The 27,367-nt window shown below is 36.1% G+C and overlaps 1 protein-coding gene across 3 annotated transcripts in view; it reads left to right on the top strand.

Moving 5' to 3' along the window:
* PDE10A (phosphodiesterase 10A) overlaps positions 1-27,367 on the top strand; it is a 342,086-nt gene that overhangs the window by 254,386 nt on the left and 60,333 nt on the right. For all 3 annotated transcript variants that reach the window (XM_054279385.1, XM_054279384.1, XM_054279383.1), the window contains one exon: positions 21,146-21,174. In XM_054279385.1, the coding sequence (XP_054135360.1) occupies positions 21,146-21,174 (29 nt within the window). The remainder of the gene's footprint in view (positions 1-21,145; positions 21,175-27,367) is intronic.

Here is a 27,367-nt window from a genome sequence, read left to right as displayed (position 1 = left end):
AATGGTATGTTTCCTGTGTGACCAGTTCAATTTTTTTTATTTTTTTCTCTTAATCAATTAGAAGAAAATCAGCTTAAAAGTTCATCATAAAATCAGCTTATAAGTTATCATTTTGGCTGTGAAAATATTGAGAAGGAGTTAATGAAAAAGTTGTCCCTGTTATGTTGTTAGTCTGTTATTTTGGACAGAAAATGTTAAAGGATATTTAGGTAAGAAAGAATAGGATTTTTTAAAAGTATTGATAGTACAGAATTACTAAGCAGTGGCCTCTTGGTAGGTAATACTGAGGTCTTGAGTGATGATGAAGTCTTTTGTTCAACAATACAAAAGATTGCATGGTACATTTTTTTCTTTTAATTTGCTGAACAGTGTGAGAGTTTATTGTCTGGTTGTTTTGGGGTTTTTTTGAGTGGGTCAGCTGAAAGAGGTGATTTTTCTGTTTTTCTAGACTTCTGCATATTTAGAATTGTTTAGATGGTCAGAGATTTGCAGAGGGTAATCCTTTAATGACGATATGTTTGGTCTTAGGAAGTAGATGTCACTGCTTGGTCTGAATTCCCTCTTGAACTAATTATGTTAATCACATTATATCTAGAGCAATTATTCTCGATGTGTACTTACACTAATGTTTGTTGTGTCTTTGTTATGCTTGTATTAGGAGTGTTTATGTTTTTTTTTGTCTGCTCAAAACCACTGTTTCTCCTTACTTCTAAGCCTGGCTTCACAGAATCATTTTCTGTGCAGTACTGCTAGTCATATTAGAAAAGAAACAGATGCTCATTTTTGTAATTTCTCAATTTTTTGGTAAATTGGGGCTTGGAGCTTCTTTTATTATCACACTGAGAAATAGATTTTTCACTTTTCTTACGATTTCTATTCAGTTTACATTTTGAACATTTCTAGATGATCAATATCCTTCTAGAGTGGGCAGTATAAGAGAGATAGTATTTCAATAATGGGTTAATTAAAATTATGTGCAATACAAAACCATTTCCCTCCTGTGCAAGACAGTTCTCCTGAATGTTGTCTGGCCCCGCTGTTCTTTGTTTTCAGATTGTTTCTCTCCTGTAAACTAATTTTTGTTTTTAGAGTAAAAAAAATCAAGTCAACAAGAGGAAAAAAAATCTCAGTAATTGGTGGAGAGGATCCATTCTGATGATGTATGTGGAGACTGTATACCGACGTAGCCAACACTTTTTAATAATGATTATTTATGTCAATGTCAGCTAACCTGTTTTACCTGCATTGGAATGTTCCCATGATCTGTAAGCTGAGAAAGAAAGAAATAACAAGGGAATAGTGATTAACTTTTATGGGACTTTTAAATCCAAGTATAGAAGTATTAATTTGATTAATCTTGGCTAGACAAGACCTGTAATCAAAGATTGACCAATAAGGATAAAAAGCCAAAATGTAAAATAATTACAGATGTTAGCATTGCTTGTTCTGTCCATTAAATGAGACTTACATCTTTGAGGAAAGAGAAGTATGCAGTCGCACAGTGTGATAGTCTGTTACACCACATGCGCACAAAGAAAGGATATTTATTCATGGATGTTCTGTATGCAAGTAGTGAAAACTCAGTTCAGCAAAGTTCTCAATGTCTTATCCGTATATTATATATGTATAGAAGTTCTGCATCTCTTTTGTATCACAGGAAGTACAGGAAACCCTGAGGATGAATGAAAATTCATCTTGGAGATGTCTAGTTGGATATAAATGTTAATGCTGTGCTCTAAATGGATGTTTCTCATGTTTCCGTGGGCAGAAGCAATTAATGATATTTGACTTAACCTCATATTGGCTATTAGTGAGGATTTTCAGCAGAAATTTTACTTCTGAAACTGCTCTAATGTCTTAAGGCTTTGAAATCAGGTAGCATACACAGAACAGTAAATCACAGACACAGTACGGGCTTATTGAAGACCAAAAAATTTTCAGAGTGTGATTCTGTAGTGATTTAGCTAATCATGATGGTGATTCAGTTACTTTATCTTTTAAAATATCTATGATGAGATGGAATTTTAATCCAGTTCTCCTGTGTTTATCAGATCAGATTTAGTGCAGCTAATCTAAAGTGTGTACTTTTCATGGTGAGTCATAGATCTCCCCTTATTTGTCCTGGTGGCCAGTGGTAGATCAAGTTCTTTTTCCAAAAATTACTACTTCATACTCTTTGTCCTGGCAATGAAATAAATCCTGTCAAATATCTTTCAACTAGACTATAATAAACTGTTTTTGTTTTTTTTGTTGTTGTTGTTTTTTTGTTTGTTTGTTTTTATTTTTTTGCATGTTTTATGAACGAAAGTTAAATTATATTGCCACGTCATTCAGCAAAAGGAAGGCCTAGGTATGATTTCATTCCCATCGATTTACTTCTATACATTCCCTAATTGCTCCTTCAGGAGATGATACTAGTTTAAATATATTGTAGGAGGAATACATGTATTACACAGAAATGAACACTGTTGCCTCTGCTTAGCTGCCATTGAGTTTTGTTTGTGTCACAAATATTATTCAAATACTTTGAAGGTGTTATTAAGCATGTAGACAGAAATTATTTGGTTCAAAACATGTACTCACATTTCAGACACTAAAAAATCCAAAATCAAGCAAACCCACCAAATTTTGAGATGAACTCTTTTCAGTGACCTTTAAAGAGAAAATATTGGACAGAAAAATCATGGTATTTGAGAAAAAAATCCTCCTGAAGTTTATTGAGGTTCTAAGAACTTGGAAGTGAACTATGGAATTCCTAGACAATTTTCACTACAGAGGACTTCAGTATTCTGAGGGGAATTTTTATTTTCATAAGCTCTCTGAAAAAATGGATGCATACTAGGATAGTAAAACTGTATTTGTCCTGAAAATTAAATCCAGATGCATAGAAATTGTAAAGAATCTCATGAAGTGTCAGATTAAAAAAAAGGTTTGGTTGATCTTTGCCTCTGAGGCCTAGTTGCATGGCATGCGACATCTATGAGGCTAAACTGCTTTTTCTTCACACCCAAATATGATCTTGTATCCAAGTTACCATCTGGAGTAGTCCTGGCAGGTGTTCGTCCTCTCATCTGATCCCAAATATTGTTTTGGGAAAGTGCAGATTGGCAAGATCCAAGCCATGCTTTGAGTGCAAAGTTAATCAGGACCTGGTGATATTAGAGTCCTAATTCTACATTATTAATTGCAGCCCTAATTCCTCCATTACTTTAGGCCTAGACTGAATTAGCTATTGCAGCTCAAAGAGGGATGCTAGGATTACAGTGGAAAAATCTGCCATTAGAGCTTGGGAACAAATAGAGAGGTTAGCCAGATGCAAACAAACAGGAAGCATTATTAAGTCACTGTGGAAATTTGAGGTTAATTTGAAGTTCAGATGCTCTGTACAGGTAATACCACCTCCTCAGGATACATAGAAGAGCAAAGGTAACCAAATGTGTAGATGTCTTTAATGTATATTTCTAGAAGTCCAAAAAACAAGGAAGAAAGCAAGTATTTTTTTTTTATGTGGATCTCTTTGTTGATACAATATATGTGACAAGCTAACGGTCCCATCAGCACAGAAGAGGGGAACAGTGGGCTATTTGACTAGCATCATGTGAGGCTTGGAGGAACCACTTCACCTGACTTTATCAATGGTGAATAAACCTGGTTAACAGTCCACTGAGTTTAATTGTGCTTAATTATTTTAATTCTTTAGGCAGTTTGAGCAAAATGTTTGACTGTCAATTATGGAAGAGGAAAAGGTTGTGTGTGGTCATTTTCTCTAGTTCTGAGGGAAATGGCTCTTTTTTTCCCCTGTGCAACACTTAAAGCTCAGATGTAAGGAGGTTTTGCAGGAAATTATAGTGGGTTATACAACCAGTGTCAGTTGGTGTTGAGCCAATGATAAGTATGAATTTTTTTAATCTAACTATATGACATTTGAAGATGCTTAGTTATGGATCTATGCTATTCATAGATCCTGTGTTCTTTTGTAGGAAGTTTGTTGTTATTGTGGAGGGAGTTAACAAGGTCAGAATTTCTTGCACTGACTAGCTCATCCAGTTCAATTCAGCCAGAAAAGGACCCCCAATTCTTATAGTGATATTATCTCTTTATAAAGCCTTTCTTGCTTATTGTCTTTACAGTATGATGACTTTTGTGGTGCTGCTACCAAACAGAAAGGGATTTTTTTATTCTGCAAAAGACCTGAACTCTAGCAGAAGCTTGATAATTATGACTGTAGTGATGAAGACAGTTGACAGATTTACCTTTTCCATAACAGAAGAATGAAGGGCACCCTGCAAAACAAATTGACTACAGATTTGAAACAACAGGATGTCCTTTTTCACACAACCCATGCCTAAATTATGAACCCATTAGCATAATATATTTGAGATGTTAAAAATGTAAATGGGTTCAAAAAGTGATTAGACACATTCCGAAGAAGAAATACTTCATCAAGAGCTGTTACATACTATGATCCTGATGCAGCCTCCAGCTGAGAAAATTCATAAGCATCTGATTGCTCTGAGGACATACTGGAGTAAATATACTCTGTACATCTGTAGTCTGTGTTTTCTCTCCTTTTCATACTCTTCATGCTCTTTTCCTATTTCCTTTTTAAATGAGCTGTTACTAGCCATTGTCATAGGCTACAAATTCGAGTAGATGGACTTTTGGTCCAACAGAATAGGGTCACTATTGTCTGTCATTATGCTTCTCTTATGCCTCTCTGGGATTTATGTACCACCTGTTCTTAGAATTGTGAGTCAGATTGTCTTAACTCATTTGAATATGCTGGAAAAGAAACTGGGTTCTTATACTATAGCACGTTGTTTATGGATCTTCTTAGATAAGCTGCAAGAGGTCTCTTCAGTTATAACAATAACAATCTTTGAAACTCTTTGGAGACAGCACCTTATTCAGACTTATGTTAGCTGCAGTATTGAGCTAAATTGTTTTATTCTTTCTTTCAACCTGCAGTATGCAGAGATACCCATAAGTGATGATCTTTGGCTACAGGGAAAAAAAAGTTTCTCTAGTTGAAATTGCTGAGTAACAGTGATTAAGAAATTTTTCTCACATTTCTTTTTTTAATGCAAAGACAGAATGATTTGTCTGTTTTATTGTTTGTTCATGCATCAGGAGGGAGCTCTTTCACAGGATGCTTGGTCCTTATCCTAACATGCTGGTTTAATTTCATCTGTCATAAAGTATAGGGAGTGAAAGGGAAAGAAAAAAAGGATGATTGTGTTGATGAGCAACAGGGATTAGGAAATTAATAAGACACGATTCAGTAATAGGTGTGGGAGGAGAAATGCCTGTGAATTTTTGAAGAGTTTATAGCAATTGGGTGTAACTGACATCAGGGTTTGGTGACTGGAGTGGGGAGATGGCAACAAACTTCTTACATTTATACTAATTCAGTCCAAGAGGGTTCATTGTGAACACTTGGAAATATCTTCACGATATTTGTATAGCAACAAAGAGATGTTTATTCTGGGGGACTTGCTGGGCTGTGATTTTTGGATTTACAGTACACTCGGGGAGACTTGTCAAAACAACTTTTTAAGCTAGTAAGTACCCAGTGACCCTTCTTTTTAAATCAGAGTTGTCATGATCCACACAGTGAATGCCCTTTTGGAAGAGGAGGTTATTTCAAATGGAATTTTAAATTATGAGAATGTGCTTTTTTGGCATTGTATTACCTAGGAAGCCATGTCATTGTGACACCTGCTGGCTTGCCATCATATGTTTCATGGTCAATCATAAATGTCCTTGAAGAATAATCTTAGTTCTCCCTATTGTCTATTACTTTTCTTAAACAAAATTTTAGTTTTACAGATAATTGTTTTTACAAATGTTTGCTATTACCAGGTTGTGTTTTACAACTGTTCTCTGGCCAAAACAATTTTTGGAGAAAATAACTGTCATCTCCCCACTTACCAATATGATTGTATTAAAAAAAAAATTATTTCTGAGGAGTAAACAGTGGCCATAAATCTCTGATACATTTCAGTGTTTGAGGTGGCAGCCAACTGTATATACCAAGTACAGTAAATATATAGATATTCATCCAAGTACAGAGAAAATGGCACCATGTAATAGAGGAAAATGGCATTTGCAAGTATTTTCTCGTGTTCTGAGAGGGTCTTTTCCTTCATTAAAAACTCTTTGTTGCACTGATTAATAAAAGTTATCAAATTTTGAATCAACACAGTTTGAGCAGGTATAGAAACAATTTTGGCTCTTCAAAATTCACAGTAGGTGTGACAGAACAATATTGTAGAGTCACAAAAACATAGGAAATCACAGAAATATGTCATTTGTCCAGCCCAGCATCTTTTTGTGACCATTTTTAGATCTAAACACTGAGTGAGCTATTGGCCCATGTTGGCAATTTTGTACTTCACAAATAGGTCTTTGTGATTGGAGAATGCACAGGCTCAAATTCTGGAATAAATACTACCACTGTATGTTTCTACTCAGATTTATCTAAACATGGCCAAGATGGCCCTTTTTCATAGGGACATAAACAAGATTCTTTTAAACAGACTTTGAAGAAACTCACCAAAATGAAGATGTTTTTCTGGATAGTATAGGTGATTTGAATGTTTTCTTTGCAGTGTGACAATGGCAATGCAGTTTCTGTTCACAAATGTGGGTAGCTTGTTATAATTTGGAATTCAGCATTTTTTAGTTTATCTAGCTGTCCATCAGCTACATGTGGAGATGCTTCTGGAGCACTTCTAGGAAAATACAAGTACTGAGAGAATCTAGCAATACTTCTGGGGGCAGCTTAAAAAAATTAATTGACTGGGTTTCTGATTGTTAGCAGTGCCAAAATAGTTATTTTAATAGAAACAATGAAAAGAATAAAACTATATACACAGAATCCTCAAGAATTAATGTCATGTTGGAAGTTCAGCTTGTTTATTTTCTTTTTTCTTCTTGTAAACCTAGTTAAAGGGAGAGAATATTTGGTTTAGATTGTCTTCATTCTTAATAAATGTATATAAGATCTTGGATACTACTGGAGTTACAATAATTGTTTTCCTTTACTTTTATGACGCATCCTAAAGTAAAAGATTATTTCAAATAATACTATATTTTCTCTTGAAGTTTTCACAACTCCACAATTAATTAGCTGAGTTTTTGAAGATCTCTCTTCTACAGACTTAAGAAATTATTGGCTTTTTCTGAGTGATTGTCTTTATGTAGAACTTCAGGCACTGAAATCAACACTCAGTGTCATCTATTAATCTTTGTACCTTATTTTCCTTTTGATAAGTAGGCAGAATGAAGCCTGGTGTTACTAAATTTTCTCTACCTCTCTAGGCTTATAATTTTTAAATATATATTAATATATTTCTTAATTCTAGGATTGTTAGGAGCAGCACAATTTTGCTCGGTTTTCATTCCAAGGTCTGCCGTTTCTTTTTACATGCTACAGTAATGGAATGATTTTCCTTGGTCTCAAGTTTCTCTCTGTCTCATGATATGTCCAAATCCCTCAGGTATGGTTATCTCTTACTACTCTTTCTGAAGGTGGATTTTCTTCAAGAGTGCAGAAACAGAAGCAATTTTTGTACAGTAATTAGGGGAGGTTTGTGTCAGAGACAGGAAGTCAGGAACTTTCTCATAAAACTTCATAAAACTTTGGGGATTTCTGATTCCACTTTTACCTCTTAGGGAAGGAGCTCTTATTAAATATTTTTTTCTGACTGTTTTCATATTCTTGAGGCTTCATTTGTGCATCTCAAAAGGTTAATGAAAACCTTTGCTGTGGTAAGTGACAAGCTCACACATTTTAATAAAGAGAATAAAGTAAAAGAAGGACAGGCATTTTTTCATTCTTACCAGGACCTCTTTTTGGACGTTTGCATCAGATATCACCTTTGGTTTTGAAAATGTTTTTAAAACATGTCCGGGATCCGAGCCTAGAGGAGGAATCAGAGGAAACTGGCTTGGTAACTCTTGTGTTTCGTAAAGGAAACAGATTAGGAATCCAGAGAAAGTATTGAATTTCTGTTCTGACTTCTCAGTAATCATGTTATCTCAGTCTGACCTTTGCTTTGAAAGTACCTCAAATTAGTTGCAAGAGATTGCATTTAGTGAAATGTATTTCATTTGACGTATTTAATCTTTGCAAGTTTTCCTTTTAGTGGTTGCGCAAAGTCTATGTCGAATTCCAGATACCAGCATCTATATGCACAGGGGAAAAACCCACAAAGCTGCAGTTCATTTTGTTAATTTTAATAGACAGGCCTGGGTTAATGCAAAAGCAGAATGTATTTTTTCCATAGAAGAGATATCTGGAAGTCCTTATGGCCAGTTGAAATGCTGCAGAAAAATACGCGCAGAACAGTGGTGCCTTTCTTTGAGTTGATGATACAAAGTACTTGTTGTTTTGCTCCTAAAACACATCTAAAGATTAAGTCCCTGTGACTGTCTAAAAAGTTACTCTATGCAAAAAATAGATTTAAAAAAATTGTCAGTACCTAAGTATTTGCTCCTGCCTTTCATACTGAGCTTGTATCAGAAGAACCCTCCAAACTTGCTTGTAAATCCTCATCTTACTGAGTTCTTGAACAAATACAGAATCTTACAAATTTTCTCACTACTAGTTTCAGCATTTACTAGAAAATTACTGCTCTGAAGATTAGTGTTTCAAAGATACTGTGGCATAATACATGGAAAACTGAGCTGCTCTGTCAGTAGAGAAGCTTAGAAAACAGCTTACCTGCTTATCCCATTACAGCTTACTCATGCTTTTTGTAAACATCCTTGGCAACATTCCCAGTCAAGATAGGGATATGAAGTGGCTTTATCAAGTGATTTCCTTCTTTTCCTTGTGTACTGAAAGGAGAGCCCTTTGGGGAAGCATAGGACGGATGAGAAAAGGACAAAAGCAAGACTAGATGTGTGTAGGCTTCGGAAAGGAGGAGTGGATTGTGTAATCTCTTGGTGATGGCAGGCTGAGACACTCACCCTTTTAAACTAATTAGCACCCCATAGATGGAAACAAATATGTAATATTTTTTCCTAATTGTTTTTCTTGCTGTTTTCCATTCCTGTGATGCTACAGGTCCTGGATTTCTTTGGGCTTAAAGAAAACCTAATTTCTTGGATATAACAAGTTGCATTTCAATTAATAATTCCTGTTTATATTCATATAGCTGTCAACTTAAACCAGCATGCTAGAGTAGGTTTCTAAAAGAATGCACGCAGTTATATACTTGTTTTATGTTTGTGGGAAATCCTTTTATGCATCAAATTAAAGGACACTTGCTAAATTATGTATAGAAAAAGGAGGTAAGTTTAGTGACTGGTAATATTTTAAATGAGAACTTTTAAAGTATTTCATAAGGATTTTTAAAGTACTTAATAAGGATTTTTGCTTGTTTTCATAATTACAAAGTGATGTTAAGTAGGAGAACACAGGATTCCATCATTAAAAATTATTTCTGAATATTTAATTTGCTGTGTTTTCTGTGGATCAAATTATGCATAGTATGATTATGACTAGCATTGATCAACTGATAGACTAAACTGAAAGACTGTTTTCCTTTATTTTTGCGCTCTAAACTACCTCCCAATATATTGCCGAAAAGAATGTGTCTTTGGGGGCATAACTCCGTCTGCACCACACAACTGGCTGCCAAGTCTTTCCACTGGAAAGCCAGCCATTATTTTCTACTCTCTGCTGCACAGTAGTGTGCATCCGCCCATTTACAGCATTGAGCCTAGCTTTTTATTTTATGTTAATATTTGTATTTGATATTCATAGGAATAAATTTTCTCTAGCCTTGTAGGTCATATTTCTCCCAAAACTGAAATATAATAGGTCCTGGTTTTTTTTCAAATTTTTTGAAAAAGTTGTAGTCTCTAGCAATGAGTTTTTCTTGGAACCGAACACATTTTTACCCTGTCATTGATTTTGTAGGCGCACCTTATCCAATTTCATTGCCGTACTACAGTCGGCATGGAAAAAAAAAGTAAATTAGGGAGTAGGTTTGGATTCTTCCAGTATATCTGGAATTGTAATGGAAAAGAAAGTATTAAAGTCAATAATACTGTGTAAATCAGTTACTGGAATCACAGGCATCTTTTAGAACAAGGTTAGGGAGTCTGTCGTGCTGTCAAAGCATGTTTCTCTCCATCCTTGTTTCCTACTTGAGATTTGGCTAAATAATTCAAAAATAGGAGGCTGAAGATAATTTTCAATCTTAATGTACTTCCTCTTTACCTGTTCCTAAAATATTATCATCTAAATAATCAATCCTAAATCATTTCGATGCAGGATGGACCAAAAGAAAGAGTATACTCAGAGGTATGGCTTAGCAGTGTTTGTCTTGATTGTTAAGAAGTATTTCAAGATTTGAAGAGAATAGTGTGAATTCTTACATAAACCTTTCTCTGTGTGCTCTACAGGTGCCTAAAACATATTAGAGCTTCTTACTTATTCCAGTCCTGTGCAAAAGGAAACTAATAAATAGAAATGAATGTTGATGGGATCATCATGTTCTTTGACTGGAAGAACCCATTAAATCTGGACACCACTGCAATGACTGCATTTTACTAAAGAGGATGTGTCTGTGTTTCCAGCCTGAAGGAAGCTGTAATTGCATTTTGTTTTATTAAATATTAAGCTATTATGTATGAATGAACTTGTCATGTTAAAAAAAATTAAGTAGCAATCCTCTTAGCAAAGACAACTTTCAATGCTTCCTTGAAAGTCTTAGGAATCTCAGGCTCCTTTAGTTGGTCTTGAATAGCCCAGTCATTAGGAAGCTGAATGCCAATGAATCTTGTCAGCTCAAGTGGTGCTCACTCAGGCCAGAACCATCTTGTTCCCAGGAAATAACTCTGTGGTTGATTTAAGCCTGCACTGTCTGCCCTAAGCTTCCATCCCTGGGTGTGTATATCCAGCCTTTCCCATGCACTGGTCGTTTTGCTTATGTAATTGTAGATTATATCTATGGCTCAGCCACAGCTGTAAACTGCCTCGAGGCAGTGGGGACAGCACAGAGGTGGCAGTTCAGGCTCAAAGTGGTTTCTGTTGGTGTGGACCTGCACCTTGAAAATCCTTTCTAGATAGTTTAATCTCTTCTGGAAAAGAGTTTCAGATATTCTGATCTGAGATGGCATCAGTGTGATCTGATTTAGTAATAGACAAACATTGACAAAACACTGGATATGGTTTAGGTAATAGAATCACAGAATGGTTTGGTTTAGAAGGAGCCTTAAAGATCATCTAGTTCCAAGCCCTCTGCTGTGGGCAGGACACCTTTCACTAGACCAGGTTGCTCAGAGCCCCATCCAGCCTGGCCTTGAATACTTTCAGGGATGGCATACCCTCAACTTATCTAGGTAGCTTGTTCCAGTACCTCCTCACCCTCTCAGTAAAGAATTTCTTTATCATGTAAAATCTAAACCAGCTCTCATTTCAAATCCATTCCCCCTTGTCCTGTCGCTACAGGCTCTTGTAAACAGTTTCCTTCCATCTTTCTTGTTGCCTTCCTTCAGGTACTGGAAGGCTGCAATTATGTAAACCCAAAATCTTTTTTCCAGGTTGAAAAAATTGCCAATTCTTTTAACCTTTCCTTATATGAGAGGTGCTCCATCCCTCCACTCAAGTTGGTGGTCCTCCTCTGGATTCACTTTAACAGATCAATGTTGTCTTGTGGTAATGGATCCCTCAAAAGAAAACGTGCCATACAATTCTTTAAACTCTGGAGAAAGATTTGTGCTTTGAAATTGTACATGTCCCTTTTTGAGTGATTTTCCATGCAGGTATCAAAGCAAGGACTTTCCAAGAATGACGTGCTAGACTGAGTAAAATAAGCACAGAGAGGACAGGGTGCTTAAAGGAGTTAAACATTAACACAGATTGTACTAATAAAAGTTGCAGAGAGAATTGGTGTGCATTTGAATAAATCTGCACATATGGGAGCTGGTATATATTAATATGGAGTGAAAGTTGAATTTTCAGTTTGTTAGCTATCTCTTTTTATAGTAAATCCATTTTGGCACATTTTGAAGGTGACAGGAATTTGCATCTTATTCAAGTTAATTAGAATCCTAACAGACACCACTTTACCAAGTCAAGACATTGCTGTGTCTGGAGGAAAGACAATAGAAAGTAAGGCAATCAATTACAAATGAGTGATTCCAAAGTGAATTCAGTGTAGGCTAAGAATTCAAAATATTGAAGAGAAGTGCGGGTAAAGAAACTCAGGTATCAAATAAGCCAGTGTGGCACAGCATTTAAAAGCACTGACCTACGTGCTAGATGAATTTGGCTGGCCTTTTGTTCATTTCCTAAGAATATCACCTCAGAGAATAACATTTCTGTGTGCATTATTTTTGGAGCCATTTTATTCTTACTTATTGTACATCATAGTATAAATTTTATATATGCATTTAAAGAAAAGCAAATGTAACAGGCTTTTTCCCTTTCAGCTGTCTTAGAGACTGTCAAACTTGAAGTCCTTTTTATAGAATTCAGGCTCAGAATGCATGGAGTAACTTGGAAGTGACCCTGGAAAATAAATTATTGTTTTATAGAGCTTTATTCTGCATTTCTTTTGTGCTTTTGTTTTATTTGGCATATTTGTTTTTGTATACTAACTCATAAATGTGATTTTATAACCCTTATTGGTACTTTTATGCTATTTTGAATCCAGCAGCTTTATTTGCAATATTGCTGTCTTTTTTTGTATAGTTAGTGTTGTCTAATGAACTTATAAATACTTCACTCTACTAGAATTTTAATAATGCCATCTGTTCGCTTGATGGAAAATGGCAAAGCACACTGAAGCGACTACCTTTTTTTTTCCTTCTTGACAGCTGTATTTTTAAAGCTTATGATTTAAGTTTCCAGCATTCTTTTTTTCATTAACAGTAGCAGTGAACAATATTGGAAACAAAAGGATTTTTTTTTTGCAAATCTTACCTTGTGACTTATGTGTCTGGCTTTCTTTAGATGCAGTTTGAGTTTTTTTGATCTGTGTAAACAGCATGTTTTTATGTTTTTTTTTTTTTACTGGATCTCGTTTTCCACCATGGCAGAAAGTAAAATAATCCTAGAGAGGTCATCACCGTTGGTAGCATCTGGCGTCTTTGTCCAAGCTGCTTGCTCATCCTGGCATCTTTGTCCCTCTCTCCTTGCACATCCTCCTTTTCAAACTATTTTGAAAGTCTTTTGCTCTTCTTTGGGCTTTCAGTCTTGCTTTATTTAATTATGTTAATGTTTGTGTTTTGAACCGCCAGCATATTATGTAGTTATTAGGCTGTTCTCTTTGGTGTAATGTTTGGTGACTTAATCTCACTCCTGCAGTTAGTTGTCAAAACAAGTGGCCTGATGTCTAGAAATGGTCAGGACCCCCGGCAGCTTCTGGGGGAGTCAGTGCTGCATGTGAAAATTGGGTGGCCTTGTATGTATGCCTGAGTAGATGTCAGACCCAAATGTGTTAATTAACACAGCTCTGGTGTTTCTGAACTAGGTAGATGTAGTATATAAACAAGTGTCTAAGAAGCAGTTGTATCACGGGATTTGTTTTTCCAAATTCCTCATCCAAGTAGTTGTGTGATGCTTGCTTACGTAAGGAACTCGTGTTGGTGTTGACAGAGCTCTGTGGCAGGCCTGCTGAAGGAATTTGGGAAGAACGATGCTGTAACTGACAAATTTTGCGATTCCTCAATCATGACTGTTTCAAAACTATTTTGAAGGCATGGTGAGAAGGGACTTAGATAATGAATTACCCTTTTCATACTTGCAGGAATAGATTTCTCACTTGGTTGCTGGCTCTCAGTGTGTGATCATTAGTAGTTCTCTTAGATTGACAATTTGGGAGATAGACACAGCTCCTTATCCCAGCAGGCGGCAACTACAGCCGTGCTGAAGAGGTGCAGCTTGCTCTGGTTCCCTTTATTCCACCGACAGAAGTGGTACTTCCACTTTCTCTTACTGCTGTGTTATATATAGTTTATTAGCTTTCCAGCTGATTTCTTTATGTATTTCCTGATTTCTTATTAAGTATTTCAATTAATTTACCATCTGCATTGGATTTTGTTAGTTAAATAAAAAATGCACATGAAAGTAATTTTGTCTTGCATGAACACATCCAGTTCTTCATTTACTCTAAGCTTGTAGATCTGAATTTGCATTTTTCCTTTGGATATTGCTCATTTTTTTCCTTTTTTTTTTCCCCTACCAAATTCCTTCTGAAATTTCCAGTTTAATCTCTTCTCTGTGTGTGAGTCACATTTGCCTTGCAACCTTGGAAGATTTCTGTCACCAAGTGTTTCTCATGTTCCTAATTGCAGAGATACTGTGATTTATCTCCCTTTCTTATGGTTTAATGATTCAAGGAGCTAGATTCTTATGATGGGACTGTCATCAGTGCCTGATAGTACAGCCAGCCCTCAGTTTGAAGCCTGTGTCAAAGTTTCTGTACTGAGAGTTGGCATGCAATACATTTGTTGGCATAGTGGAGCATGTGGATGTGCTGGTGGGCATATGCAGAAATCATCAGTCCACTGAGGATTGAGTTCTACCTGTAAATGTTTGTGGAACCTCCTCTTGGAGAACCAGTCTGGGTCAAAGGATAATCTGGATGCTGACGTGCCAAGACATTTACTATCTCCTGATGCATGTGGTCCGCTAGGTGCTGGGACTTTGTGATGTGTTCTGGTGTTGGAGTGTCTGATGTTGGCTGTTCCAGCATGTCCTGGGGGTTGCACAAGACCAGTCAGAACTAAATAAACAGAGCTTCATTGGAAACACTCTTGTTTTCAGCCAGGGACAACTGGTATTTGTCACATTTTTATCTTGTCTTTTAGTAAGCTCACTGGTCAATAGCCTTCCTCAATTACTTCACATAACCTTAATATCATCTTAGGGTTTCACAAGTGGCTGAGTTTCTACAACTTAGTGCATGATCATTGTCACGTGAGCAGTGAGAATCGGCAGAGTAAATCAACACACCTACTCATCATTGGGATATTTAATTTCCTTTTATTTCAAGGAATTGGGTACCAGACTGCTTTGGAGATTTTTTTTTTTAAATCGTAGTGCATGCATCCCTGCCTGGAAACTTTTCTAAATCTGGCCTAACATGTTTAATACTGCACCTGCTATTAGAGAGAGGTAAATTTTTCCTTTGTTCAAATGTCAGTAGAAGAATACTGAAATCCACAACACCTTGGGTTTTTTTGTTGTTGTTGTAGAGCAGCCAAAAAGATAATTTTTAAATTTTTTTTTTCTTGTATCATTCCTGTGAACTATAATTATCTGTCATTATAAAATCTTTTTAGAATAAAACTGACTACTTCAGAAATTCATAAGGTGCAGTCATTATCTTTCACGGAGAACTGTCTATAATTTTGTAGTTATATATTCTGTTCCTTTCCACACACTGAAGATATAATTTTATATATTTTTTAGCAGTCTTCTCATTGCAAGCAAAATGTTTTACTCACAGTGGTGGTACTGATAAGTAGTAAATAGTTCAATCTTCTCTTGGTTTCAATCTGTTCGTGTTAGTCTAACATGTCATTTTTCAAAGACTCTAAAGTCATGAATTATCTGCGCATCATTATTCTGTAATATTCAACTCAGTCACTGAGAGCTTGATTATGATTACTAACAAATCAGCTGAAATGTCCTAAAAGCAAAAAGGCTTAATTCGTAAATTTTAATCTGTCTTTTTCATCTTCAGGTTTTTTTCTTGATTAATTTAAATATTTTTTCAGTTTCTTGGTTTTCAATCTCTGGAGTAAAGTAAATAAAATACATCACTTATACAAATGTACCAGTGTTGTAGTTACAGTGTGGTTTCTTCAGAGGGATTGAAATGATTCCCCTGACATAAATGTTTCACACTGGATCACGGCACCCTCTCACGTGGTAACCTGTCCTCTCAAGCTCTAATGATCCCTTACCCTTGTTGACGTTAGCAAACTTTTCCTCTGGGGCATTTTCTTTTGTTTCTTTTGTCAGCTGTTCTAAAGAGAAGAAAACTACTCTGTCTTAATACATCTGCAAATTCTGAGTATGTTACTACAAAGTTCAGTAACATGACAGTTTTTTTCAATGTAGTTAGAGGTGCAGAAAGAGAAAAATCAGGCAGGCTGCAAAGCTTCTTGTTCTACTTTTGATTCTCTATAGTGATAAACAGTGAAATCTGAAAATTTTAAACAACTTATTGAGAGTTCAATAGCTTACAGTTTTATTACATGGACATGTTTTTCCCCAAAAAAACATCTTTTATGTTCCTAAATGGAAGGGAGACAATACAGTGATCAAAAAGGTAGTGATGAGAACAAAATAGAAATAATTAAAAGCGAAAAGTTCACTAAAAATGTTGGTATCTGATTCTCTGTCTCCCCAGGGTAAGTGAAATATTACATTCTTCCAAACACGTGTAAGATTATTGTGTTGTCTTGCTGTCACTGAGCCATATGCAGTATTTCCTGCTCCAGACGTTGACAATCTGCTGAAATTTCTTGGTCTGTTTGGGCCAACAATCTTGGAAGCCTCTCTCCATGCCAGGGATGGGGAACCTCAGGGTACTGAGCTGTGTGATCCCATCCCTTGCCTTGTTGGGCTCAGAGTGGGCCGTATATGGATGTTGGGAAAGCAGGAGGAAGTGCCTTTCCTTAAAGTTCCCCAGGCATCTTATCAGTTGGGAACAGGTGTTCATGGTCTAGGAATAAACAAACTAAACTCCAGAGGCTCAGCAGGGTCCAGAAGGTATGCATGTTTTTAAAATATCCAAATGTCTTGCAGTGGACAAGATCCAATGGGGCTTTCTCAGGTTGCTGGAGCTTCGTAGGACCTGCTTCAAGCAGTGTTCTCTTTTAATTATCTCTTTCAGCTCTGAATCACTATATATTACAGAAATGCCATGACATTTAATACAAGAAAGCATTTCTGTTTTCCAATCCATGCTGTAGCAGTTCTATTGATTTTAATGCAATTGCTTAAGGTATATGTCTGAGTAGTATTTGAGCCAACGGCAATGTAATATTTTCCTTCTCTTTGAAAACACCTGCTGAATGCAATAAAACTTCGATTTTGAAGTTCGAATTTGGCATTTGAATAATATTCAAGAGTGAAGAGGCATCTCTATTCAAAAGTGAGAGGACAAATTAGTAGTGATACTGTTCTTTCTTAGATACATTGAAATTGGATTGCTACTGGATGAGAGTCTTCTTTCACCAAACATGCTAACGTGACATGTAAGCAATTTTAAAGAAAGCTGCAGTGCAGCTAGTGGACTGAAAGCCAGGCAGAATTATGCTTCAGAGAAGAAAAGCAGTAATTAAGAGCATAAAGGTGTAGCTGTAAATGGGTAAGTATGAAAAAATGATGAACTGCTTTACATACTCTCCAGCCCATTGTCTTGTGGCTGCATTCGGTAATAAACAATAGTGATTGCACCTTGCTGACTGATAATATAGATGAACTAACCAGTTTAACACTCTTGTCATTCAACAGTCCTGTTGAATAGGATATGAAGTCATCGGCTAATTACCATAAAACACAATCATACACTTTCTTGGTAAAGCATATTTACTGCTGGAAACTATTAAGTTTCTTCCTGATGGTCAGAGCCCAGGTTCCAACATGATTTTTGCTGAGGTATATTAAACTTGAGACTTCTGTTGAATTTTATGGAGCTTTTAGCAGATGTGGAAAGGCCCTCCTTAGATTAGTTGAAGGTGCCACATACATGTTGCAGTTGAGGATTTTTATGATCGTGGATGTATAGATGTGGAGCTACCATCCATCGGTAAGTTTTGTACTAAGTAATTAAGTACTTCGTACTTAATTGCTTAAGTGCTAAGCAATTTTGGTAATAGAAAAAAACCTGGGATCTTCCTCATGCTTTTCTGTTCTCACAAGGACTGGTGATACTTTCAGAAGATGCCTTTTGGAAGTTTTCTGGCCAGAATAAGCCATCCTGCAAAATTGCTCCAACTGTTTCATCAGTTTAGTGTGGGCTAAGACCATAGAAAATAATAAGCTTCCAAATTTACCAGATTTAGGTATGTCTAATGAAGTGCACAGTCTCCTGATTCCTATTGTGTGTAGTGCCCTGTTTGCTTATGTGCAAAGGAGTGAATTAAAATTTTAGGACACCTGGCAGACAATATGTTTCTCTGCTTACCATCTGCAGTGAAGTCTTGGTTCAGGCCTTATTTATTGTCTGTTGCATGTTACTTAAGAAGAGGAAGAATGGAGCATCATTTTTCAGGAGCTTAAAAATAACAGTGTAGATCTTCTTGGTCATGTAAAAGAGCTAGAATTCATGTTTTGTCCTGCTTCAGGGAAAGAAACAGTGTGCCACCAGAGATCAATCTAATGAAAATGCCCTTACAATGTCTAGGCCTACATTTAAACAAACTAAATCAGTTTTCTGTGAAGTAACACAACAAGTGCTTCTGAATTGTGAGGTAAATCCAGATTTTCAAATCCTGTTGAAAATCAGGAGTAGCGTTCAGGTGCCCTTAATGGGATTTTGCATTAAGCAAGAATGTTTTTGAGTGATGGCTTGAAATGTCTGTTGCATATGTGTGATAGTTACTGCTTTAGGAAACCCACTCTCAGCTGAGGTATCTTTGAAAGATCCTACAAATGCAGTGGAGACAGAAGCTGCCAGATTCAAGATGTCTAAAATAAGGATGCAAATTGCAATTAAAATAGACTGACCAATTTCATCTGACTGATGCCATTCTACTGCAGAGATTAAGTAAACCTTTATTTCAGGGTGGTGAGATCAGTCTTTAACCAACCTACACAAATTGATGTGGAGTTTCTATTGATCTATAGGTGTATGACACTTTTCAAGGTAAAAAAAAATGAGCAAATATGTCTCTGCTGCTCTAATCACATTGCGAGCAACTTGTGTCTTATTATTTGAGGCCTAAAGCAAATTTTGAAAAGAAAAATTATTAGGTCAATCAGACATCTGCTGTGTGGGAAAACATTCCTTAGGAAACTGTGACTGTAGAGCTCTCTGGGATCTCAAACAGAATTAATCCTAAGCATTTGTTTGCTGTCATCAACAAAATTAGTGTACCAGCAACAGTATTTAACTACACCAGAAAACTACCAGAAAAAAAGAACAGTCTAAGACCAGGGAGAAAGTTGATATTATTTTTGCAGAAGAGTTCCTGTGATAAAACTAATTGGGCATTAAAATCATTGCTTTCACGGTAAATACCTTAAAATTTCATGTCTGAGATGTTGAAAACTTTCTTTGCATTAAAATTTTCTTTGTGACTGCACTGGGTTAGCATCTTGCAACTTATTGGCCTTTGTTTTGTTTTTAAAAATGCATGCATAGAAATCCATGTATGAAATGGGATTTTATTTTTTTTAAATGTGCTTCAGAGATGGAGCCTTCAGAATCACAGGCTCAATGAATAAGGTGAATAGAGGGAATCCAATGAAATACATAGTGCGCAGATGCAAAATAAAATAGTTTTTCTGGTATTATGTATTTGAACTGTGGAGCTCATAGCATTTTGAGAATGCTGAAGACTGATGATGAGGGTTTAATAACCAGCCAAACAAAATCTAACACCCCTCCTACCCCACAAAAGTGTGAGGAAGAAAACCCCATCCTTTAAACAGAAAAGTGTCACCAGTGATTGAAGAAATGTTTGATCAGTCAGTTACTGAAAACTGAGCGTACCCTCCCAAGGAAAGTGTCATGTCATCCCTCTGTTTTCTGTTGCTCAGTGTCAGAAATCAGGTAATAGGAGAGAGGCATTTTGAGTGTAGCTCTGGCTATTCTTGTAACTGGTATGAAGATTTGCCTGGTTCAGGAAGATAACATCACTGAATGTGGCAGAGCATGTGTTGCACGTTGCACTGCAAGCAACAGAACTGCCTTAAATAGGCAAATTAAGTCTGTGTTCTGCATGTGTGAATTGGTGGCATATCATTTGACTAGGATTAAGAGGACACTAATATTCATTCGCTCACAGTTGTGAAATATATTATTTTCCTTGGCACCACTCAATTTTGAGGGGAAATCTGTATTGTTGTAGAGAATTCTTTCATCAGAAATTGTGTATTAAATGTGTTTGCTAGAAAATCTGAGGGTTTCTACCTTTGTTGTTTAAAAGTTCATCTTAAGTGGCAAGATATGAAGAGCTTTGGACAAATATAAGCATATGGTATTTTCTGTGAGATTAAATCTATTTCCTGACTGAATTTTAATTTCTGAAGTATAGTAATTTGAATCCTTGGAGTAAATAAAAGGTTAAAAGTAGTTGTCTTCATGTTTTCAGAAACAACTAACCAACTGGAGGTTTATAAAGGTGTTTTTAAGCTACTTTTGGTGTGGCTAAACTGAAAGTTGGAAACGCCTCCTGTGGCAGATGTATTCTTGCTGTGTAGCTGTGCTCCCTGCATTTTCAGAAATACTACTCAATGTTTTAGCTCTGATATTGACCTATGTTTATTTATGTGTATTAAACTTATTAAAAAAGCATGAAAGTATGTTTGCATTTGAAAGGAGAAAAAATTTTAGTTTGTGTACATATATATATATGTATGTATGTATATATAATCTTGTAATCTATTTTCTTTTAGCATGTTATGCCAGACCTCATCAGTGATATTCTTCTTTAGTTATGGTTACAAGGTTTTTTTTCCACGTCCAAAGAAGTCAACATGACTAGCATCTTTGCTATTAGAACTAGAACTTTGATATTAGGTCTAAGTCTGCTCACTAGCTTCCTTGTAGGATGTTGGTGACATATATTTGTTAGTAAAGGCCTTTAATTCTCAGAATATGCAGTACTAATAATACCCTTACTGAATTGGAATATAAACTTAGAATTTAGTGTTTTTATTGTTTTCCCTCTGAATTCTGAAATGTATGAAATGTTGTATTCTTATTAAGTCAAGATAGAATCCCTAAATACTTTATCCTAATTTCAGTTGATTTTTAGCTTTAGAAGCTTTTAAAAGATTGTGAAATGAAAGCCAATCTCAGGACATTTCAATCACTTGATTAAACCGTATTAGGAAAGTTTTGTACAAATGTGCAAAAATAATTTGAAGTTTTTTATCGTGTTCTTCATTCATTCTGGAAAGTTCCCAGAGTGCCTAATTGTTTGGTTTGTTTCCTTTTAGATGAAACGGCTCCTAAAGAAGTCAGCAGGGTAAGTGCTGCTCTCTGTGCCCTCTAAAAACACGTGCCCCACTGTTCACTTGAGATGATTTTTCCATAGACTCTGATCAAGATTTATCTCTATTCCCTGGTTATAGTGGATCTCCAGAGGAAAAAATGCTGTACAGACTGTCTAGAGAACAGTTAATAAGGAAAATAAATATTAAGAACACTTGATTGGCTGTAAATAAATTGAAGGGTATTTTGCATTTAGAGTTCTCCCAGTGCTATTTTTATGACCCAGTTTTAAAAAGGTACTTCATGGAAACCAGGAAATTCATGGGACTTTGAGCAAACATCAGACTATTTAATCAGTGTAACTGCCTCAATAAGTGGCAAGCATAGGAAGGGAAGAAAAATGCCCTATTTAATAACTCCCTTTTGAGATGTGGCATGATACAATGAGTTAAATTCTCTTATTTAAAATATTTTGCAGTGGTCTGCATGAAATATAGTGTAAAATCCTGAAAAGCCACATTCAGTAAAAGACTCCCAACCCTAGCCTTACATCTGATTGACACTGTGTCGTGCAGAATATCTGTCAGTAACTGAGGACTAATTACAGGGATCTGTTAGGAGTGAGTGCCTTTGCTGTGAATGAGAAAATTTCAGTTCAGGATAGTCTGTTGCTCCCCATGAGTCCAGACATCCTGAGGGACCCCATAAGATGGGAGAGCCCTTACGACTTTCCAAAATGGAATCATAGTCCTGTTTTGGTCTCCTTCTTGAATGTCTTGCATAAACTATTTCATGTTCCCAGGAGAAGCACAGTAGTGTCAGACATATATTAAAAACAGGGCAGGTTGAAAGACTGCAAAAACTGGCTGGATGCTCTTGCACTCAGTAGAAGTCGTTTGGAAAATGCTAGAATGTGGAAGGAGTGGAGAACGAAGGCTGGTAGTGGAAATCTCAGTTTTGTAACCCTGTGAGCAGAGGGCTGGGATGAGGGGGAACAGAAGTTCACCTCATATGTGCCTACAAGAAAGAGATTTGGTGTTGTCTAAAAATGAGTTCATTCAAGAAGACATTTTCCATATACATGATGTGCCATGGACTTAGAAGGCTGTTAAGAGTTTAAGTGAAAATTAGTGTGCTTTAGTAATTCATTAGTTTTCAACACAGTTTTTGTTCAACCCTTGGTATGCTACTGTTATGACAGTGAACACCTTTTGTTGTAATGTGGAATTATTGTTATTAGTATATCTATATATATTGTTTTGATCTCAAAATAACTAAGGATCTGCCTAAAAATCTCAGAAGCTCTAATTATGTATGTGGGAAATTTCCTTTTAATTGTCATTAATTTAGTAGATTAACATTTACCTAAACCTCTGTAAAACAGAATTACAGAATATATCTTGGTTACCGCATCTGAGCTGTTTAAGGCAAAGAAAACAAGTTCTGAACCCCCAAGTCTGCCTTGCCAGTCACTCCCTGTGTCTCTCAGTCTGGTGTCAGCCATCTCAGCCCCTCGAAGTCATATCTTGTGGCTTAGGATTTCCTAAAGATGGATGGGCTGTCACTTGAAGCCCTGGAATCAGTAGGGTGCAGATGATACTTCAGATGTTCTTAAGTAAACATTCTCTCCCTTGTTTTTTTAGCCATCAATCATTGTGCACTTGGTATGTATACTGTGCTGCACTATTTAGTTTGGCTTTTTTAAAAGTAAAGTACTTGAAGGTACTCAGGAGTACACCATGCTACAAATTAGCAGGCTGATTTGTTTGCTGTTTTTTTGAGTAATGCCATATATAATAATGTAGACCATTGTAATACATCCTCGTTCTTCAGCAGCTCAAACTGATACCAGTTTAATTAAAATATGAACATAAATTGGAATTTAAATTAGGAAAGTTCTGTACGTGAGTAATGTTTTTCAGACAAAAAGACATGTTCACGCTGACTGAAAAATTTTGAGTTTTGAAGTCATTAAGTGTCACATTTTTAATTCCTGAAAACATCTGCAAGAAACAGCTTGTATCATAGGGAAGGAAAAATTAAGGTTAGTGAAAGGAAACTTATTGCAGAACTAAATCACCGATTGCTTTAGCAATGTTTAGCTAGAAAATGAGGTAGGAATATATTTTAAAAAATCTTAAATTGTTGGAAGGTAATTTTAGTATTTTCAAGGGTTTCATATCACAGTTTCACACTTTGAAAATTTAAGAAATTTTGAAATGTAAGTTTTGAAATCCTGTTGAATAGGAACTCCATCTTGAATATATAATTTTTAGCTTCTTAGTAGAAAATTAAAATAAAGCGGCAAACTTGGCTGTTGGCACTTCAACTTTTTGAAAGACGGGGAGAAGAGAAAGTAGGAGATAACAGGAGAAAACTTCCACATAATTTAAATTTTTAGAATTGTAGAATAGAATAAAGGAAAAGGTCAAAATTTATTATTTTTAATTCTGGTCTACTAATGACAATTTTGTCAATACTTTGGTGTTCAGCAATTATTTGGGAAGATTTCCTTGTTTGGCCTGATATAGGATCTGAATGGTGGTGGAGGGGAATGATTTCCTGATTCTCGTGGACAGCTTTTGGCATAAGAGCAGCTCTGGTTACAAAATACCTCATGAGTATCTGTGACCAATGAACCTGTGAACTTTTTTCTGAATACTAGTTTCCAGTGTTTATGAAATATATGTAACTGGGGACAGAATCTCCTTTGTGCATGATGTAGTATTGGGAACATCCTTGGAAATGCTGAGTTCGTTCTGCTCACTTCTTGTGCAGATGTGTGTTGGCTGATCCCGTCCATCCTAGCTGCACAAGTGGTTTTCTGGGCAGAGGGATTTCAAAAAGAAAACCAACTATTGAGCTACTTGGATGAAGAAAACTTAAACTGAATACTTTGCTATTTTCCTGCAAAAGAAACAAAAAGAGAGGAGTGTGAGTTTCAGCACTAAGTGCACGTGTATTCATGCACATCTAGACTAAAGATGTAGTTCTCTGACAACATTAGTGAAAACAGTGTGCTTTGGAGACATGTTATTCTTTTCAGTTGGCAAAAATAACCCCATTCCTTCATGAACTATAGCCAGGATTTTGTTCTACGTGCTGCTAAGTTCCCTGTGATCACTGTGTGCTCTTTTGTACCTCAGGTTCTGAAGTTTAAGTGAAAATACTCAATGTTCCTGATATGATCACGGCAAAATTAGCTGTTCATTTTACTTAATAACTTTCCATCCTATGTTTACTTGAACAATACTTCCAGTGAAGTTTCCTTTTGGCAAGTACCTTTGCTTTGTAAACTCTGGCACTGCCAACAGCAATTCACTTTACAGAAGTTTACCGTATAAACACCAGAAAATTATTACCTAGCAAGTGACTTGCTCATTTAGAGTACTTTATTCTTGGAAACAGGAATGATAGTTTAATCCTCTCCTTTCCCCTTTTTGGACTTGCAGCTTTTTGGCAGCTGCCTTGGCACCAGCCAGCACCCAGCACAGTATGTCACTGCCAGTCACAGAATTAGCAAGTGTGTTTTCAGTAAATAGTTGCAGTAATTGCATGTATCTTTACTGTGTGACTGATAATAAAGGTTTGGGCTCTCCATGACCCATTGGCAAAGCAAGCTCGTTCCTTGTAGTATCTTATTAAAGATAGGATTTAAATATTTTCACATTGTCCCAGAACTGAGAACAGATTAATAAAAAAGTTAGGGGAACTAGAACAAATATAAAAATATATATTTAGCCTTTAGAAGTGTTGCAAATGGCATTGCACCTATTGTCATGAGAAGATGCTTGTATAAGCCGATGTCTTTAAAAAGAAAACCTTGTGAATACTGTGGTAGTGATAAGCAACAGTGGTAGGAAAATGAAGAAGTTTATTTTTAATGTTGTACATGGTGTCTTTAGAGTGCTTGCAAGTCAAGTATTAGGAGGGAATGTCATTTTATAAAAAGCTTTTTAAAAAGAGGAGCAGTATTCAGCCTTGTCAAGTTAAACTGAAGCTCATTATGCTGTTTTATTATATAATCTGGAGTGGTGATATAATTGAGATATTCATGAAGCTTTATGAGCCTTACAGTTAATAACAGATTATATGGTTACTTCTATGTAATCATAATGTTCTTTTCTCATAAGTGAGGCCTTTGCTTTTTATGATGCATTTTTTCTATTGTGGAGCAATTTATTTCAGTGTTGCCATTTGGTAACAAGGAAGGAACTTATGGGAAGATTAGGATGGCCGTCAGTGAGGGGGGCAAGAAGCTTCTTTTAGGAAAGGTGTTCACCCTCTCTCTGAGGCTTGGAAATCAGCTAGATAAAAAGGCTGGGAAATGCGTGCCTTCAAAACTAGTGAGTTCTTTCTGTGCAGAGTAAAAAAGCTGGTTTGCATCATAATAGGGCCTGTGCTGCCAAATGTCATCTCCTATTTTCCCTTTCATTTTGTCATGAAGCTGTTTGATGAGTGAAGAAAAAAATTCGCAAATACCTGCGTATGGTGCTGCAATGCTAAACTTTATTTACCATGCAAGTTCTAACCCATGTCCTCTCCAGTCAAAACAAGAAGAATAGACGTCAGACAAATGCGTGTAGGAGCAGTTTTCTCTGAGGCTATGTACAACCATTAAAATTAATCACCTCAGCTAAGACTGCACTTTATAGTTGCTGGCTTTCCAGTGTCCAAGTTTAAAGAAAACTGGTTACGTCAGCCAAGCCCAGTTACCTCTTCTGATTTTTTTCTGTTTTTGAGTTTTCTCTCCAAGCTCATTGCTCCTCTGAAAGCCATCTCCGCGCTGTAAGTTTGCTCACCACTTTCTTCAGTCAGAGGATTTCACATCCTTTGGCTCAGCATTTCCACTTTGAAACAAGCAGTTTGATTAGCCTTTTGTAAGGGGGGGGGGGGGGAGTTTGTGGTTTTTAATTATTTTTTAAAATGAAGTGCAGATCCATATTTTTGTTGCTTCACATATCCAGTTTATATGTGTTTACAGTGTTATTTGAATGTAGTTATCTTGTGGTTATCTATGCCCCAAAATAACAAACACCAATTTCCATGCAAGATGGGAACTAGCTGTCAGTGCAGATAAACAATGCAAAAATACAGCAGACAGTGAAAGACAAGGTCTAGAAAAGGTAGCAGCACACATGAACATACACTGCAAAAATGTAAACAACCTATCTCACTACCCTTAAAAATGACCTGAATAAATTTTACTATTGATTTAATGAAATAGGTTTACATTTTTTTTAATATTATTTTCCCCCTGCAGCCATTTCTTTCTTTATACCCACTGGTCATCAGATGTGCAATAACATTACTATAACTAAACTAAGTTCTTACATTTAAAGAAGTAGGTGATTATTGTGATACAGGTCTGGCCTTCTTTGTTTCTACACTAGATGTCTGAATACTCATTGTGATGAAGTGTAGTGACACATGGAATGAATATTTTAAGTGCTTTTAAACCAAATGTCTCCTACAGGGCTGCCTTTGTCTTCAGGGGACTGGGTTTAGTCACCAGTATGTTCCTTTCTAGTTATGCATTCCTTTGTGAGGAAGAAAACAAAGGGAAACATAAAAGAATATTCTTCAGTTTAAAAAAAAACCACGTAGTGTGTGGGTAAATAAGGTAATTGTGCCAAGATTCTTAAATATAGTATTTCTTTAGAAAATATGCAAGTAATTGAGTATTGATTATCTTTCCAGAAGATAAGTTATGAATGCAACTGGAAAATTTTATAGAGCGAGTCTCTTAAATCAGGATGGTAACTGTGCATATGGGATTTTTCATAATGCTACCCAAGAGAAGGAAAAGCTGATCTCTTTCAGAAAAATATTGTTGTTTATTTACTTCTTTTTTGACAACAATTTTTTTTTGAGAAGTACAGAAGTGTTGCTTTTGGGAAATTGTTTTTATAATGCAAGTATTGATGGCCTGGAGAACTTAGCTATGTAAGACCTGTCGTTTTATACATTTGGTCAAGTATGAAAATACCTAGTGTGAAATATTTTAGACGGGCATCTCAATCAAATGTTAAGTTAATTCAGACCATTAAGACTTCAAACAAGTGTTCCTTTTTTTTTTTATTTGGAGGCTTTTTTTAGTTCATTTTTAAATTCCTTCCCTGATGACTCCTGTTGCCAGGACTATAGTTTTATAGGAAAGAAAACTTGTGTTGGCTGGAAGTTTATGAGGAGATTTTGGTTGTTTTTGGTTCAGCAGCTGGCCTGTA

This window comes from Melozone crissalis, unplaced genomic scaffold, assembly GCF_028551555.1.
Source record: "Melozone crissalis strain CALT ecotype California unplaced genomic scaffold, PUWL_Pcris_2 ptg000027l_1, whole genome shotgun sequence".
Taxonomy (NCBI): domain Eukaryota; kingdom Metazoa; phylum Chordata; class Aves; order Passeriformes; family Passerellidae; genus Melozone; species Melozone crissalis.
Note: the sequence above shows the minus strand (reverse complement) of the source record. Positions and strands in the feature narration are given on the sequence as shown.